At 40.3% G+C, this 20,010-nt stretch overlaps 1 protein-coding gene across 1 annotated transcript; it reads right to left on the bottom strand.

Annotated features, from left to right (window-relative positions):
* Positions 1–19,603, bottom strand: scp2b (sterol carrier protein 2b). Its single transcript, XM_058639072.1, has 5 exons — positions 19,434–19,603; positions 14,030–14,120; positions 8,955–9,084; positions 8,062–8,141; positions 1–589 (listed from the first exon to the last, which is right to left on the bottom strand). Exons 1-5 carry the CDS (start codon positions 19,454–19,456, stop codon positions 494–496), a joined length of 420 nt encoding a protein of 139 aa, XP_058495055.1. The 5' UTR covers positions 19,457–19,603; the 3' UTR covers positions 1–493.
* Between the last annotated feature and the right edge of the window lie 407 nt (positions 19,604–20,010).

The raw sequence follows: 20,010 nt of genomic DNA, 5'->3' as shown, positions 1-20,010 counted from the left end.
TACAGCACCGAAACATGTATGTATTTATTCATTTATTTATTTAGTAGAAATATTTGAGAGAAGAGTTACACGGTCGATCCAGACATGAAAAAACAGCCACGGTGAAGAAACATCTCTGCAAACCTCAGAGACAACAGGAGGCACTTTAGACTGTAAGTGTGGATCAAACCACTCTGATCAAAACATCCATAATTATAATACTAATGCTCTAAAAGAAAAGAGATTCAATTAAATTAGCCAGATGTTGAGTTAGTATGACTAAGCTGTTTCTGCTGTGGTGGAGACTGACAGTGACCAGGACATGAGGACACCATTAATGACCCATCCACGTTTGTCTCCGTCTTAAACTGAAGGACTAATCCTCTGTTCACTCAGTGATGTGACGTCACCAGCGGGGGGGGGAGTGGTTCAGTCCAGGGATAATGAGGAGGTTCACGACCCCTGAGACCAGACCTACAAGTGGTGCTGATGTGATGATGATGTGGAAGTTCATCTACAGCTTGGCTTTTCCAGGCTGAAGCTGCAGCTGCTGGAGCTTCATGGCCAGACCCATGTTTCCAGAGATCTTCAGCTTCCCCTGGAAAAATGCCTGCAAGGGCAAAACACAACAATAATAATAAAACCACACAAGTCATGTGGATTGTGGATGGTTCTGGATCTGGAGTAGTGGAGGCTTTAAAGAGTCTCAGTGAGAGATTAAAATCCAGGGGGAAAGTGGGACAACAACAAGAAGAGATTATGAAAGGTCGGGAAACAGTGTTTCTCTCTCTCACACACACACACACACACACACGCACGCACGCACGCACGCACGCACGCACGCACGCACGCACGCACGCACGCACGCACACAAAATGTCATCACAGAGATAGGTTTGACAATTGGTCCACAAAGCTTATTTAAGACATGTACGTATATGCACGCGCACGCATCTGGACTATATATACATAGATACATACATACATAAATATATACACACACATAAATATATACACACACATATATATATACATATATATATATACATACACATATATATATATATATATACACATATATGTGTATATATGTATATACACATATATATGGTGACATGAGAAGAGACATGAGACAAGATGCTCTTTAGAATAAAGCAGGTTTTATCTGAAATGCTAGGTAATAATAGTTTATTTTAAGATCATGTCATACAGATCATAAACAGTAGATCACATTTTATTTTAGAGTGTGTTTTACGGTGTATTTTACAGTGTAGTGCAGCTTTAAATCCACATATTATAAGTAAGATAAAGTAAAAAAAGGGTGTCTTCACATTATTCTTCTGAGTGATCCTCCTCCTCCATTACAATTCTGGACATGAAAACAACTCTGGCACAAACAGTGATGGAAAACACGGCTGTGACTTTAAAAACTATGACTTTAACTGCTCACATAGAGGAAACTGAAGTCTGTAAACCACTCGGAGGACTGGTGCCAAGATGGCCGAGTGAGTAGACGCTTTCTACCGAGCACTGCAAACAAACGTTTTGGAAACGGTCAAATTCAACTTATTATCTCGACAAGCACCTAATTCTGCTTTCTTAGATAATACAGCACTTCTAAAACCAACTGTTGTTCAATGTCGAACCAACGCGAGAGGAAAAGACAACAAGAGAGCACCGGACGGAAGCTAAAGCCAGATGCTAGCAACATTATTTTCAAGGCTGGCAATGCTTTTATTGACAATTGTCACGATTATACCTCCACTTCCCTGCCTCTCACCACTGCAGGAGACTTCATGGATGAATTTCCACCACTACCTGTCACTCCAAGTAAGTCGCCAGCACCGAAGAAAATGATGTACACAGTCGGGCCTGAACAAACCAACCCGAATGATAGCATAGCTAACCTTTCAGCTCTGATAAACACGCGGTCAGACAACCTTAAAAAAGCATGGTCAGTGCCAATGCACTTAAAATTGAAGGTCTTAAAAAGACAGTTGACTTTGTGTGTGCAGAGATTAAGGACGTAAAAAACAAAGTGGCAAACGAAGAAAGACGAGTCGACACGTGTCAGCTAAGGGTCTCAGAGTTAGAAAGATACTCCAGGAGATGGAATCCTAGACTTTATGGAGTTGAAGAATCGGACAAGGAAAACATACGAAAGAAGGCCAACGAGGTGTGGGACAGGCTGGCTGATGCTATCGACACCGTACATCGGCTCGGCACCAACCGGCAGAATGACAACAAACCCAGAGGCATCATTATCCAGTTTGCAAAATCTCTGCCATTTGTATTATATGTTTTATTTTTTATGACCATTTAATAATCGAGGCAGCTGATTAAAAACGCTGTATTTTCTAGCTGGCCAATAATATTTTCTTTCCCTTTTACCGTTATTTTCAACTTATAATGCAGCACTCGGTCCCCTTACCCAGTAATATACCCTTACCTTACAGGTTGTTGATCACTTTCTAGTTTACTTCTTGTTCGTGTTCACTAATAACTTTGTGGTTTTCTATTGTTTCTTTAAATGCCAGGGGCCTAAGACAGATTTGTAAAAGGAAAGCCTTATTTTTATTTGCCAAACAACTTTATACGGATTTTTGTTTGTATCTGCTGATGTTAACTTTTGGAAATCACAATGAGGTAATGATATTTGGTTCTCTCATGGCTCAGAGAGATCTGCTGGAGTAACCACGCTTAAAAATACTTATACTGGTGATGTCCTACATTCAGACTGTGACTCCTTAGGACACTACATATGTCTTGTTATTAGATTCAATAATATTTATATCATAATGATGAATCTTTACGGTTATAATAACAAAATTGACAATGATAAGCTACTTGATTCAATGGAGGAAAGAATTATATTTTGGCTCACCAAATACCCAAACTCTCTTCTTTTAATTGGTGGAGACTTTAATATTGCTCTAGATAATGCCATTGACAGATGGCCCCCTGGGCGGCCCTCCTCCCTCAGCACAAACCCTAAAACATTTATTGGAACTTGGTAGATGTGTGGAGAGAAAAATTCCCTGATGAAAGATTCTTCACTTGGAGTAACAGATCAGGATTCTGTCAGTCTCGTATTGACTTTTGGCTGCTATCCAATAACATTGATTAATTCAATTCAATTCAATTTGTATAGCGCCAAATCATAACATACATTATTTCAAGGCACTGTACATAGACAACATCAAGGAGAACAGAGAAATTAAGAGAGAATCACTCCAAAACAAATTAGACGAGTTATATCGACAAAAAGCAGAAGGAGCCTTTATAAGGTCTCGGAAGAGATAGCTGGAGGAGGGAGAGCAAAATTCTGCCTCCTTTTTCCGTCTTGAAAAATACGGGTCCAAAATCAATTCCATCCATAGCTTAAATGTTAATGGGGGTCATTACTGAACAGATTTCTGTTGGAAATGTTATAGCACTTTATACAGCTCTAAATGTAATGATGAAGTCACTACTCAATTTCTAGACTCTATAAATAACGTGAGAAAGATTGATATGGCAGATAAAGATTATTGTGACACCCCTCTTCGATAGCAGAGGTTACTGATTCGATTGCCCAACTTAAAAACAACAAATCTCCCGGCACCGACGGCTTAACTGCTGAATTTTATAAAACATTCTCGGATCAATTATCCCCGTTTTTACTACAGGTTTTTATGGAGAGTATAGAGAACAATGCCCTTCCTCCTAGCCTCACTCAAGGTCTGGTCACATTGATTCCCCAACCTAGGAAGGATGTGCTTTTTATTGATAACTGGAGACCTATCTGTCTGCTAAATAATGATTATAAAATTATGGCGTTGACCTTTGCCATGAGAATTAAAGAAATTCTTGACACAATTATAGATGAGACACAGTCAGGCTTTATGAGGAATAGACACATCTCTAATAATATTAGGTTAGTATTGGATATTCTTGACTACTCTGACCTGATATCTGAAGATGGCTTCATCCTTTTCTTAGATTTCTATAAGGCCTTTGATACTATAGAACACCAATTTATTTTTCTCTCTTTAAAAAATTTGGATTTGGAGGTTTTTTCTGCAAAGCGATTAAAACCTTATATGTTAATGGAAATAGTTCTATTAAACTGAAAAATGGAACTTCCCCTAGATTTAACTTGAAACGCGGTATTCGCCAGGGATGCCCAATTTCACCTTATCTGTTTTTACTTTGTACACAAATTCTCACAACTCATGTTATTAACAGTGCTATACAAAGAATTTCCATTGCGGGTAGGGATGTCATCATCAGTCAGCTTGCTGATGACACCACAATCTTTTTAAAAAATGCGAGCCAGATACCTGTCGCCATTCATATAATTAACCACTTTTCAAAGGCATCTGGTCTGTATCTAAATATAAATAAATGTGAATTGTTACCTTTAAAAGATTGTAATATACAAACTATTTGCAACATTCCGATCAAGGAAGAAGTTACATACCTGGGTATTCTTATCTCCAAAGATCAGAAACCTGTCTCAATTTGGAACTTTATTCCCCACTATATATATTCTCTCGCTTTGGTGGTCTGAGCTTTATTTTGAACTGCAATTACAATGTGGACAAACTCCCTGTTAAACTGTCCAATTTTCATAAGCGGGTCCTCTTAGCATGGTCTCTCAGCGCGAATGTTACCACCCCACCAGTAAGTTTACCTCGAGAGCTCCACCTTAGCTCACCTTAGCTCCACCTTAGCTCCACCTTAGCTCCACCTTAGCTCACCTTAGCTCCACCTTAGCTCCACCTTAGCTCCACCTTAGCTCCACCTTAGCTCCACCTTGTCCCTATAAAATGCGAGAGTGCAGGCGAGGGAGGAGGAAGAGCGGTATTATGTCAACGCGGAGGGACAAGTGTGCTGTTGGTGGCTGCACAGTGGAGCACAGTGTTTTACACAAACTTCCAGCCTCAGAGGATTTTATATATGAAGCTAATGTGCCGGATAAAGTCAGCAAACGTGTGTTCGTGTGTTCGCACCACTTCACATCAGACTGCGGCCAGCGGTCGCCGTATTTAGTCAGCGACCGTATTTCACCGACGTACAAACACACACATTTTTAAGAAAAGGTCACATAGAGGTCATAACTGACCATTCTGACACGTCCTAATTAAAAATATTTGTTCAGTACGTCCTCCATGACCGGAGCACAGACTCAGTCTGATACAGTCACATGCAGCAGCAGTTTATGCAGCGATCAGCGGTGCTGTCCCTAAGTGTTTTTAACTGATTTACAGTTGGTCAGTGTTCGGCTTGATCCTTGTGTCGGACGTCTCTTCCTGTGACGACACTCTCGCTGCCATGTTGATATTGTCAGAGAACTAGTGGAGGGAGGGGGAGAGGAATGGAGCGGAGGGAACTATTCCATTCCAAATACATGATAGTAAACAAGGGAAAATAAGTATCGTTCAAAATAATTCACAGATATTACCCTGCTAATCATTATATGACAAAATTTAAAAGAGACATAAATACAAACTGTTGTTTTTGTGAAGACCACCCATATGGTATTGTTCACACACCAGATTATTTTGGCAAAACTTCATCAGATTCATCATTGACCATATTTATAAAGACTTTGTCTTATTATGGGAGAATGTGGTATTTTGCTTTTATAGAACTCAAAATAGAGAGAATATGTCCTTCATTATAAATGTATTGATTCTGTTGGCAAAATTCCATATTCATAAATGCAAATTCAGTGGTAAAAAACATAATTTTGTCCCTTTTACCCATGAAGTTGTGCACTATATTTCCTTGATTTCTGGTTCTAACAACAAGTAGTCAATTAAGACCGTTAATGTTTGGTCCTCTTTTTCTTTTTAATAATTTATTAGCTACCCTGGCAAAATTGTATTTCTCCTGTTTGTGCTCTTTGTTTGTTTACTAATGCAGTATGATTATTTGATCACTTCTGTACTGAAACCTTTTTGCAATAAAGATGTTTTAAAACTTAAGAAAAAAAAAAAAGTCTGTAAACCACTCACTCTCCCACACCAAAGTCCACACAGGAGCTGCTGCTCTGCTGCTACCTCGTGTGCTCAGTATCAGACTGCATTAGAATATTAAGCCTTAGATGCACGTTCAAAAAAGTTGTTACACCACATAAGTCAGCATAGGATGGTGGTTTGTAGGATGAATCTGGTGACAAGGAAGACGAAGAGGACAAAGGCAGAACAAAGGACAAAGTGGTGGAAGCTGAAAAGAGAGGACTGTTCTGTGGTTTTCAGGGAGGAGTTGAGAAAGAATCTGGGTGGTCAGGGAGAGCTCCCAGGTGACTGGACAACTACAGCTGATGTAATCAGGGAGACAGGTAGGAGAGTACTTGGTGTGTCGTCTGGAAGGAAAGTAGATAAGGAGACTTGGTGGTGGAATGGGGAAGTGCAGGAGAATATAAAGAGAAAGAGGTTAGCAAAGAAAAAGTGGGACACTGAGGAGACTGAAGAGAGCAGACAGGAGTACAGGGAGATGCAGCACAAGGTAAAGGTAGAGGTGGCAAAGGCCAAACAAAGGGCGTATGATGACTTGTATGCTCGGTTGGAAAGTAAGGAGGGAGAGAATGATTTATACAGGTTGGCAAAACAGAGAGATAGAGATGGGAAAGACGTCCAGCAGGTTCGGGTGATTAAGGATAGAGAGGGACATGTGAGTGAGTATATTGGTAGAAGGATGCTGGGGTTGGAACTGCCAGGCAGGAGGTCTAGAGAAGACCAAAGAGAAGGTTTATGGATGTAGTGAAAGAAGACATGAAGTTAGTTGGTGTGAGAGAGAGGGATACAGAGAACAGGGTGAGATGGAGGAGGTTGATTCTCTGTGGCGACCCCTGAAAGGAGCAGCCGAAAGGAAAAGAAGAAGAAGATGCACATTCAAAAAAGTTACATTAACACACCTAGAGCACCAAGATGGTGCTTATAAAAGTACACAGCTATAAAAATAGTATACATTTGTGTTTTTAATTTTTTTTAGGTTTTAGACCAACATCGGTCCTTTCCATACATATCAAATATTAAAGAATTTTCTTAATTTTAACCCTTAAATTGCCAGGTTGCATGCACCTTCATTTAAAAGGATGGATTTTTTTTGGGATTATTGCAGCCTGGTATATGTGAAAAATTAACAGAAACATTATTTTTTTTTTGTAATGTCAGATCCATTAGGTGTCAGGTGCTTTGGAGACGGTCATTTTGACAATTTGGTGCTTTGACAGTGTGAAAAAAATGGAAAAGCCCCCATTCTGTCACACTGTACATGCTACGTGCACGTTGAAGACATGTGCACGTGCACACACGCACACTCACGTGTACTCACACACCACGCAAAATTACCGCCTCAAAGCTTGTGTGGAGAGAGGGGGGCGGGGTTTAGTGGGAGTGCCCTTGATCAGAAAAAGCAGGATTTTTCTCCATGTGCCATTATGACAAACATGACGTCATTGTGATGGAAATCAGTCAGAGCACACATTTAAAGCCTCGTGATGCGGAAAATATGAGAAGATTCATGTTTTCTATTTTATGTTTGAGCAGGTTTCAATGAGCACACTGTGGTGAGTGGTGTGTTAGTGTGAGTATTTTAGTTCAGTGTTTACAATGCACTAAAAACATTTAAAACACTCAACCTGGCACATTTTTAACAACATGTATGAAAAAATGAAACAAATATGCTAAAAAGTAAAAGTCAAAAACACCAAAGGTGTCAGGGTGTGTTAGAGGGTTAAAGGGATAGTTCAGGTTTGTAGGTGGCAGTTGCTGCCAGGATCCACCACATAATTAATTCTACACCTGTTTGAGTGTGTACTGTCATAAGAACATGTTCACCTGTGATCACTACATAGAGAAAATGTGGTTTACAAACTTTCCCGTTGGAAAAGTCTGTCTAACAGTGAGATAAAGATGTGAACATGTTCTGAAGATTTCACAGACGATAGATATTAGATTTTTCCTGGACGTTCCCGAGATTCTCCTGCTGTCCTGAGCCACAAAAATCTCCCACTGCTTTCGTAAAAATTCCCCAAACCCCACATTCCAGGGTTAGTGTCTGAAAATGTCTTCATGTGCGCATGAATACTCACACTCTGTGGGTTCATCTTCCCCGTCATCACGGCCAACAAATCTGTGTCCGACATGGAAATGGTACAGTCCGCTTGTTTATCTGCAGAGCGGAAATATGAGACGATGTGAATTTTATTATCATTTTACAACAGAAGTAAGCAGTGCCATGAACTCAAGTTTCTCCTCCTGGCTCATAGATATAAAGAGACAAATGTGAATTCATAAAACAAAGAAAAGACATGTTTTTTTTAAAATCCTGACTGATTCTGAAGTCCAGTTGAATAAAACATTTAATTGAAATTAAATGACACATCACCCTTAAGGCTAGTTCTATGTCCCCGCCTACACCGAGAACCTGGAGGCTAGTGTTGCTTTCATCAACAAAAATGATGACGAAATAATGTTGTCAACAGACCAGACGAGACGCAAATAGCGGTTATGTGACGATAACTATAATAAAATATATAATGCAATAATATATTGCATTATATATAGTTTATAATATATAAACTAAAATAAAATGATGACGAAATAATGTTGTCAACAGACCAGACGAGACGCAAATAGCGGTTATGTGACGATAACTATAATAAAATATATAATGCAATATTGTTGAAAACAAGATGAAATGTGGTTTCGTCCTCTATCGCTATGGAACCAGGACTAAAGTCTAAGCATTGCAGTTGTATAGACTAATATTCAAGCTTCAAAGAATAAATCAATCAAGAATCAGCGCACGAGCGGAGAGCGCGGGAGCAGCGCACCTGTTGGAAAAGTCTGTCTGACAGTGAGATAAAGACATGAACATGTTCTTAAGATATCGTGGACTTAAACTGATGAAGAATGTATTAGTTGAGTATTTCCACTGTTCTATGAGACAGAAGAAAGTTGTTAATGTAAACATTTCTCTCACCTGTGTCGTTGTGAACACAGCCTTTACCGTTCTTCACATCCACGTACCAAGTTGCCTCCTGTCCCTTGGGGCCTTCCTTCACCTTAAAGGCAAACACTCCACCGATCTTTTTCACAAACTGTTCGCCCTCCTGTTTAAAAAACACACACACACTCATTCATTCATTTATTTCATTTTGGCAGACCACAAAGAACATGAACACTCTGTCACTAATGTTTTACATCAGTTGTGCAACGACAACTTCAATCAAAAGACAACATAAAAACGAGTATTTTATTGTTTAAATAACTAGTCAGATTTTTTTTTTGCTCAGCTTTATGGCTAAAGTTTGAACACTATGTAATCAAATAACAGTCAGTGGCTCTTATTTTGAAGGCCAGTATTTTCACTATCACTATTATCTTTACTGTCTTTGCTTCAGTGACAATGTAAATGCAGCGTTTCCCATTAATTAACGTTAGTCTCGTTTGGATCCACCACAGTCTCATGTGACAAAAAAAAGCGTGAAAAAAAAAGTGACAAAGGGAGCAATATGCCTATTTAAATAACTTGGTTATTTACTGTATATACTTATGTACTGTTTACTGGGTATCAACAAAATAGCTTTTTTTGCCATTTTGCCGTTTGACAATTTCATCACCACCTAATCTAATCTAATTTCAATGATTCAAGATTCAAAGAACTTTATTGTCCATCATGTACACTACCTGTCAAAAGTTTTAGAACACCCCCATTTTTCCAGTTTTTTATTGAAATTCAAGCCATTCAAGTCCAATGAATAGCTTGAAATGGTACAAAGGTAGAGAAAAAAAAAGGTAAGGTTACCCAAAACTGAAGAATAATATACATTTCAGAATGGCCTTTTTCAGGAAACAAGAAATGGGTTAACAACTTAGAGCTGTTCTGCAGCAATGGAGATTGATAAAGCCTTGAAAGTTGGTGCTACCAATTCCTACAGGTGTTCCAACTTTTCTTGATTACTTACAACCCCCTCTGTCTGCATAAAAGTAGTGTTGGAACACACTGTGGTACCATAACCATTACCTGCAATACTGCGCAGAGGTCTGGGGACACACTTACAAAACCACTACTTATCCCCTGTTTATACTCCAAAAAAGAGCCTTGAGAATCCTACATCATGCCAGTTACAAAGAACATACAAATCAACTATTTACCAAATCAAAAATACTCAAATTCTATGACTTAATAAAATACCGCACAGTACAGATGATTTATAGGGCTGCCAACAAAAACCTCCCTCACAATCTACAGACATTATTCCTGAACAGAGGGGAGGGACACAATCTAAGAGGGAACATGAGGTTTAGGCAGAGAAGGGTAAGAACTACATTAAAATCCTTTACTGTATCGGTCACGGGGGTCAGACAGTGGAACAATCTAGATGAGGAGATGAAAAAATCAGCAAAACTGAGTGTATTTAAAAAGAAGTATGTAGAGATGACTATTAATCGATACAGACTGACACAGAAAGAAAATATGACAAAGGTCAGAGACAGAAATTTGTAGACACTGGGGGGAACGGTGCAACGGCGCGATGGAACACCATGGACACATGTACATACACACATGGAGTCTGAGTTGACTGTCTAGAGCTAGACTATATCTCTGAGTGCTACCGGATGCTGAAACATGTTTTCTTTGTCAAAATGTCATTAAAAAAAAAAAGAAAAAAAAAGAAAAAAAAAAAAAAGAAAAAAAAAAAGGAAATGAAATGTATGATGATAATGGGGCGGGACTAGTTAAGCTTTGCTTCTCCCGCTTTCCCTTTCGGTTATGTATATTGTGTGAACTGCAATGTTATGTGATGAGTGATCTAAATGTCATGACCGAAATAAATAAATAAATAAATAAATAAATAAATAAATAAATAAATAACCTTGTGAGCATCATTTGAACAGTATTGTACTGCAGAAAGTAGTGTTACCATAAAAATGGCAAGTAAAAGGCAATTAACTATGGAAGAGAGACAGACCATCATAACACTTAAAAATGTAGGGCTTTCCTACAGAGAAATTGTGAAGAAAGTCAAAGTGACAGTGAGTACAGTTTCCTTCACCATCAAAACGCACTCAGAAACTGTGAGGAAAGGAAGAGGACAGGAAGACAGGAAGACAGGAAGAGGTCTGGCAGACCCAAAGCCACAACAGAATTAGAAGACAAGTTTCTGAGAGTCAACAGCTTGCGTGATAGGCGGCTCACAGGACAACAGCTTCAAGCACAGCTTAATATTGGTCATAGTAAGCAAGTCTCAGTTTCAACTGTGAAGAGAATACTTGCACGAGTTGCACGTTTGAATGGTCGAGTTGCAGCAAGAAAGCCATTGCTAAGACGTCAGAATAAGAAGAAGAGGCTTGCCTGGGCCATGAAACACCGCCAATGGACTACTGAAGACTGGAAGAAGGTGTTATGGACTGATGAATCAAAGATTGAAATCTTCGGTTCATCACGCAGGAGTTTTGTATGCCGTCGAGTAGGCGAAAGGATGGTTCCTCAGTGTGTGACATCAACCGGCAAACATGGAGGAGGAAGCATGATGGTCTGAGGCTGTTTTTCTGGATCCAGGGTCTCTGACTTGTACAGAGTGAGAGGCACCCTGAACCAAAACCGCTACCACAGCATTCTGCAGTGCCATGCAGTACCCTCTGGTATGTGCCTCGTTGGTCAGGGGTTCATCCTACAGCAAGATAATGACCAAAACATACGTCCAAGCTATGCCAGAACTACCTCAGGAAAAAAGAACAAGATGGTAAGCTTGAAAACATGGAGTGGCCAGCACAGTCTCCAGACTTAAACCCCATCGAGCTGGTTTGGGATGAACTGGACAGAAGAGTGAAAGCAAAGCAACCTACATTTGCCCCACATTTATGGGAACTCCTGCAACAGAGTTGGGAAGAACTTTCAGCAGAATATTTGATTTCCATTGTAGAAAGAATGCCATGAGTGTGTTCAGCTGTTATATCTGCCAAAGGTGGCTACTTTGATGAGTCAAAATATAGAATACATTTTGGTTTATAAATTGATTCCATGATTTCTTTTTTGACCTCAATTGTTTATTTTTTCTATGCTTTCATTTCAGAGTACAATGAGACATTAAACTGCATCATTTTCAATAAAAAAATGGAAAAATGGGGGTGTTCTAAAACTTTTGACCGGTAGTGTAGTGAAAGAGCCCACAAAGACATAAAAAAACACATTTAAACCAATGAAACGTGTCTATTTTGCTTTGTTTGTTTGTTTAAAGCAAACAAACACGTCTCATGGGTTTAAATTAGAGTAATTTAAATGTGTGTTTTATGTCTTTGTGGCATTCATGTTTTGAGCCCTGTCACTATATGACGGACAATAAAGTTTTTTTTGAATCGTGAATCATTAGCTAGCAACATCATCACTAGCAAAGAAGATTGTTCACATGATCGATGTTAAGTTTTACATGCTCTAAATTAGGGCTGGGCGATATGGACCAAAAGTCATATCTGGATATTTTTTAGCTGAATGGCGATACTCTATATATCTGGATATTTTTCTGTGATGTCATTGGGGTTTCCCCCAAAGCATAAAATCTAACACACCAAGAGAGGCGGGACTTAAGGCAGAACAGCCAATCATCAGCCATGTTTGAGGCAACGACAGGAGAGGGAGGGGGAGAGGGGGCGGGAGAGAGGGGCAGCCGCAGCGAGCGCAGAAACGAAGCGGCCAGAGATGTAGCGGCAAATGTCATGAGGCATTTGTGCAAAACTGAGGAAAAACTGCAGAAAAAGTGTCTGTGTTGAACCCTCTCCCCGGGAAAAGTGTGGCTGTTAAAACTCCCACATCTCCCACGGGTGCAACGCCCCAGTGTGTGTGTGTGTGTAGGGACAGGGACACAGGGAGAGGAGAAATAGGTGTGAACTTGTGGCTCATGTATTGTCATTTTAACACAAAATTAATTATATCGATACAAGCGATATTGTCCCGTGTTATATCTCGTTTAGAAATATATCGATATATATTAAAATATTGTTATATCGCCCAGCCCTACTCTAAATGAATGAACAAATGAAAGAACGAGTGAATGAATGAATGAATGACCTTGTGTCACGGGTTTGACTGATGTCGCGTAAGAAGAAAATAAAGTCCAGAAGACCGAAGAGGACATAAAAGCACGTATGTCTTATTAAAAATAACCGGTAATATGAAAGATAAAATAAAAGTGTGTATTTTATTCTCAAAAAACTAAAATATGTGTAACAGACTCAACAGTAACAGGGTCAAAATTCTTGGGCAACATATATGTGCCTGATGTGTGTGTCTATCACAAATTCTAACAAGCCTCTGTTGCTCATATTGCAGGCAAGTGTGGAAGCACACACAGACAGAGCCACCAAAAACAATACTTACCCCCCCTCTGTGGGGTGAAGTAATAACTACTGGAATGAAAGATGACATAAAAAGTTTGTTTTTCTAAAAATTACTACTAAAACAGGAGTCTCCTGAGCAGAATTCATGTGATGTTCAACTCGACCACCGTTAACCACAGTTAACCACAGTTAAATTCAATTAACCACAGTTAAATTCAATTAACCACAGTTAACCACAGTTAAACTCAATTAACCACAGTTAAACTCACTTAACCACAGTTAAAGTCAATTAACCACAGTTAAATTCAATTAACCACAGTTAACCACAGTTAAATTCAATTAACCACAGTTAAACTCAATTAACCACAGTTAACCACAGTTAAACTCAATTAACCACAGTTAAATTCAATTAACCCCAGTTAAGCACAGTTAAACTCAATTAACTACAGTTAACCACAGTTAACCAGTTAAACTCAATTCACCACAGTTAAACACAGTTAACCAGTTGCACTCAATTAACCACAGTTAAATTCAATTAACCACAGTTAACCTCAATTAACCACAGTTAAACTCAATTAACCACAGTTAACCAAAGTTAAACTCAATTAACTACAGTTAACCACAGTTAACCAGTTAAATTCAATTCACCACAGTTAAACACAGTTAACCAGTTAACCACAGTTGTGTGGATGTGGCCTCAGGCTTGTTTGTATTCACCTCCTGAAGCTTCTTGCCGATCTCCTGAAACACGGCATGAGCCTTGAAGCCCTCCAGACCATCAGAGGCAGCAGTGCTGACGGCCTGAATCCTGGACATGGTGAAGACAAAGGAGAAGAAATAAAGTGAAAAAGTTTATGAACAGTTATGAACATGAGAAAGTTGTAAATAACATAATAAAAGGCCTTCACTCACTGGATTTACAGTGGGGCAAAAAAGTATTTAGTCAGCCACCGATTGTGCAAGTTCTCCCACTTAAAATGATGACAGAGGTCTGTAATTTATGTAATCATCATAGGTACACTTCAACTGTGAGAGACAGAATGTGAAAAAAAATCCTGGAAATCACATTGTAGGATTTTTAAAGAATTTATTTGTAAACCATGGTGGAAAAAAGGTATTGGGTCACCTACAAACAAGAAAGAGCTCTGGCTCTCAAAGACCTGTAACTTCTTCTTTAAGAAGCTCTTCTTTCCTCCACTTGTTACCTGTATTAATGACACCTGTTTAAACTTATCTGTATAAAAGACACCTGTCCACAGCCTCAAACAGTCAGAATCCAAACTCCACCATGGTCAAGACCAAAGGGCTGTCGAAGGACACGGGGAACAAAATTGTAGACCTGCACCAGGCTGGGAAGAATGAATCTACACTAGGCAAGCAGCTTGGTGTGAATAAATCAACTGTGGGAGCAATTATTAGAAAATGGAAGACATACAAGACCATTGATAATCTCCCTCGATCTGGGGCTCCATGCAAGATCTCATCCCGTGGGGTCAAAATGATAATGAGAACGGTGAGCAAAAATCCCAGAACTACACGGGGGGACCTGGTGAAGGACCTGCAGAGACCTGGGACCAAAGTAACAAAGGTTACCATCAGTAACACATTACGCCGACAGGGAATCTAATCCTGCAGTGCCAGACGTGTCCCCCTGCTTAAGCCAGTACATGTCCAGGCCCGTCTGAAGTTTGCCAGAGAGCATATGGATGATCCAGAAGATGATTGGGAGAATGTCATGTGGTCAGATGAAACCAAAATAGAACTTTTTGGTACAAACTCAATTCGTCGTGTTTGGAGGAAGATGAATGCTGAGTTGCATCCCAAGAACACCATACCTACTGTGAAGCATGGGGGTGGAAACATCATGCTTTGGGGCTGTTTTTCTGAAAGGGGACAGGACGACTGATCCCTGTTAAGGAAAGAATGAATGGGGCCATGTATCGTGAGATTTTAAACCAAGACCTCCTTCCATCAGTGAGAGCATTGAAGATGAAACGTGGCTGGGTCTTCCAGCATGACAATGACCCCAAACACGCCCGGACAACTAAGGAGTGGCTCCGTAAGAGGCATTTCAAAGTCCTGGAGTGGCCTAGCCAGTCTCTAGACCTCAACCCCATAGAAAATCTGTGGAGGGAGTTGAAAGTCTGTGTTGCCCGGCGACAGCCCCAAAACATCACTGCTCTAGAGGAGATCTGCATGGAGGAATGGGCCAAAATACCAGCTACAGTGTGTGCAAACCTGGTGAAGACCTACATTAAAGGTTGATCTCTGTCATTGCCAACAAAGGTTATATTACAAAGTATTGAGTTGAACTTTTGTAGGTGACCAAATACTTATGTTCCACCATAATTTACAAATAAATTCTTTAAAAATCCTACAGTGTTATTTCCAGGATTTTTTTTCACATTCTGTCTCTCACAGTTGAAGTGTACCTATGATGAAAATTACAGACCTCTGTCATCATTTTAAGTGGGAGAACTTGCACAATCGGTGGCTGACTAAACACTTTTTTGCCCCACTGTATATTTATTATATTCCCCAAAAGAGGATGAGACTGAGGAGATGAGAGGATGAGAAGACGGTGAGACTGAGGAGATGAGAGGATGATAAAGGAATGAGACTGAGGAGAAGAGAGGATGAGACTGAGGAGATGAGAGGATGAGACTGAGGAGATTAGACTGTAAAGAGAGGATGAGACTGAGGAGAAGAGAGGGTGAGACTGAAGAGAAGAGAGGATGAGAAGACGGTGAGACTGAGGAGATGAGAGAAGAGACTGATGAGAAGAGATGATGAGAAGATGTGAGACTGAGGAGACGAGAGGATGAGACTGAGGAGATGAGAGGATGATAAAGGAATGATACTGAGGAGAAGAGAGGATGAGACTGAGGAGAAGAGAGGATGATAAAGGAATGATACTGAGGAGAAGAGAGGATGAGACTGAGGAGAAGAGAGGATGAGACTCAGTAGAAGAGAGGGTGAGACTGAGGAGAAGAGAGGGTGAGACTGAAGAGAAGAGAGGATGAGACGGAGGAGATGAGACTGAGGAGAAGAGAGGATGAGACTGAGGAGAAGAGAGGATGAGACTCAGGAGAAGAGAGGATGAGACTCAGGAGAAGAGAGGGTGAGACTGAGGAGAAGAGAGTATGAGACTGAGGAGAAGAGGATGAGACTGAGGAGATAAAGGGATGCGACTGAGGAGAAGAGAGGATGAGACTCAGTAGAAGAGAGGGTGAGACTGAGGAGAAGAGAGGGTGAGACTGAGGAGAAGAGAGGATGAGACGGAGGAGATGAGACTTGTAAAGAGAGGATGAGACTGAGGAGAAGAGAGGATGAGACTCAGGAGAAGAGAGGATGATAAAGGAATGATACTGAGGAGAAGAGAGGATGAGACTGAGGAGAAGAGAGGATGAGACTCAGTAGAAGAGAGGGTGAGACTGAGGAGAAGAGAGGGTGAGACTGAGGAGAAGAGAGGATGAGACGGAGGAGATGAGACTTGTAAAGAGAGGATGAGACTGAGGAGAAGAGAGGATGAGACTCAGGAGAAGAGAGGATGAGACTCAGTAGAAGAGAGGGTGAGACTGAGGAGAAGAGAGTATGAGACTGAGGAGAAGAGGATGAGACTGAGGAGATAAAGGGATGCGACTGAGGAGATGAGGATGAGAAAGGAATGAGACTGAGGAGATGAGAGAATGAGACAGAGAAGAGAGTATGAGACTGAGGAGAAGAGAAGATGAGAGTGAGGAGATGAGAGGATGAGAATGAGACAGAGAAGAGTGGATGAGACTGAGGAGATGAGAGGATGAGACTGATGAGAAGAGAGTATGAGACTGAGGAGATGAGGATGAGACTGAGGAGATAAAGGGAACCGACTGAGGAGATGAGGATGAGAAAGGAATGAGACTGAGGAGATGAGAGAATGAGACAGAGAAGAGAGTATATGAGACTGAGGAGAAGAGATGATGAGAGTGAGGAGATGAGAGGATGAGACTAAGGAGATGAGAGGATGAGACTTAGGAGAAGAGAGGATGAGACTGAGGAGATGAGAGGATGAGAATGAGACAGAGAAGAGTGGATGAGACTGAGGAGATGAGAGGATGAGACTGATGAGAAGAGAGTATGAGACTGAGGAGATGAGGATGAGAAAGGAATGAGACTGAGGAGATGAGCGAATGAGACAGAGAAGAGAGTATGAGACTGAGGAGATAAAGGGATGCGACTGAGGAGATGAGGATGAGAAAGGAATGAGAGTGAGGAGATGGGAGAATGAGACAGAGAAGAGAGTATGAGACTGAGGAGAAGAGAGGATGAGAGTGAGGAGATGAGAGGATGAGAATGAGACAGAAGAGTGGATGAGACTGAGGAGATGAGAGGATGAGACTGATGAGAAGAGAGTATGAGACTGAGGAGATGAGGATGAGACTGAGGAGATAAAGGGAACCGACTGAGGAGATGAGGATGAGAAAGGAATGAGACTGAGGAGATGAGAGAATGAGACAGAGAAGAGAGTATATGAGACTGAGGAGAAGAGAGGATGAGAGTGAGGAGATGAGAGGATGAGACTAAGGAGATGAGAGGATGAGACTTAGGAGAAGAGAGGATGAGACTGAGGAGATGAGAGGATGAGAATGAGACAGAGAAGAGTGGATGAGACTGAGGAGATGAGAGGATGAGACTGATGAGAAGAGAGTATGAGACTGAGGAGATGAGGATGAGAAAGGAATGAGACTGAGGAGATGAGCGAATGAGACAGAGAAGAGAGTATGAGACTGAGGAGAAGAGGGGATGAGACTGAGGAGATGAGGATGAGAAAGGAATGAGACTGAGGAGATGAGGATGAGAAAGGAATGAGACTGAGGAGATGAGGATGAGAAAGGTATGAGACTGAGGAGATGAGGATGAGAACGGAATGAGACTGAGGAGATGAGGATGAGAAAGGAATGAGACTGAGGAGATGAGGATGAGGCAGAAGAAGACTGAAAAGTTCCACCTGTAGCTAAATGCTTGAAGACTGTCCTCACTGGTTATGATCAAATGAAAAATAAGCAGTCATGTGACTCTTGATTCACAAGGGACTATTTTGTTTACTGAGTGACATTGTTTTGGGTTATTCTTGAACATTAAAACATTTAAATGAATATTTACAAATATGATTTTTCGGATTTTCTGACATTGTTCACAACAGATACACAAACAACAAAACTAAACTAAATGCTGTAATGTAAAGAAGCTGTAATTTGTTGTTCTGTGTCGTCTGTAATCCTGTTCCGGTGTTTTTGATCTCAATGAGACTCTGTTGAAACTTTCTCTGTTTTCCCATGTTAATGTAAGGACCACGTCATTACTGCAGCTCAGTGTGTGTGTGTGTGTTTGTGTGTGTTGACCTTTGACCGCTTCATATGAACATGAACCTTCGGTCACAAACAATTGTCATGGAGCTGTTATGTATGTGTGAGTCTTTGTTTTCCAGATTCCTGAGATAAAAATCCAAATTCTCTAAGAATTGACTGTAATCAGACTTTGATTATTTCGTATCCAAATTAAAAAACACATAGGGACCCTAATTGTCTTCCTGCAGATTTGACACTTTGATTTTCCAGACAATTATTATATATATATATATATATTTATATATCACATCAGGGTGAAACTGTTAATATAAAGTTATGTTATTTCAGCTTGATAAAGGTTTAAACATAACATCTAGTCGTTGAGTAACTGACTGGTGAATTCATGTGTGACTGTGTGTGTTTTGATAAGATTAATGTGTTCCAGTTTTTTGACTTTCTTTAGTTTAAATGTGCTTTGTTGTATTTGCTCTTCTGTCACAGTGAACTGAATATTATGTTAAGTTTGTTTGACAACGTCGTCATTTTGAGGTTCAGAGAAACAAACGACAGAACGATAGAGATTATTATGATGATCAGATTAATCGTAGATTTAAAGTGTCTTTCTTCGCTGTGCAGTCCACATTCTCATAGCTGTCAGTGGAGCAGGTTTAACCCGAGCTAACTAGCTGCAGGTTATTGAGATAAACCGGGACAGAGGAGGAGTGACCTCTTCACAAACCTCCATGATGTCACATATTAACACATATTAAAAGGATAAAGTTCATACTTCTTACCTTTGTGTTTGTCTTTCGGGCATTTTTTTTAAATAAAGTTAGGCGAACAATAATAATAAAGTAAAGACTATCGCGGTGGAAACAAACACTGCTGCACGTTAGCCTAGCCTAGCCTCTTAGTCTCTTAGCCTGCTGCTGCTGCTGCTGCTGCTAACTTCACTTCCGTGTTCCTGCCCACATCTTCAGACCTGACGTGTCGATGCCAGAGAACTTTATTTCCACATGACGAGGACAAACAAGCAAACTGAGCCCTTTTTAAAAGTCAAAGAAAAGAGTTCGGCTCCGGTCGAACAAATAAAAGCAAAGGTTACAAATATACGAGCGTTCTGAACAACAGGGAAACATTAAATACACGAATACAAGCATAACATACGCAAGAAAAATAATATATAGACCAGGCTGGCTCATATAAACCTATTTAACAAGATTTAATGATTTACTTAAGACGTTCAACTGGTCCATCAATGTGTAGTGACTCAGTCCCATGTTCAGCCGCTACTGATTGTTCAGACGTGTAACTCAGAGAAACTGATACCAAACCTTTCTTGAATTGCATTAAATTGCGTACAGTCCACAC

Source organism: Solea solea, chromosome 9 (genome assembly GCF_958295425.1).
Source record: "Solea solea chromosome 9, fSolSol10.1, whole genome shotgun sequence".
Classification (NCBI taxonomy): Eukaryota; Metazoa; Chordata; class Actinopteri; order Pleuronectiformes; family Soleidae; genus Solea; species Solea solea.
Note: the sequence above shows the minus strand (reverse complement) of the source record. Positions and strands in the feature narration are given on the sequence as shown.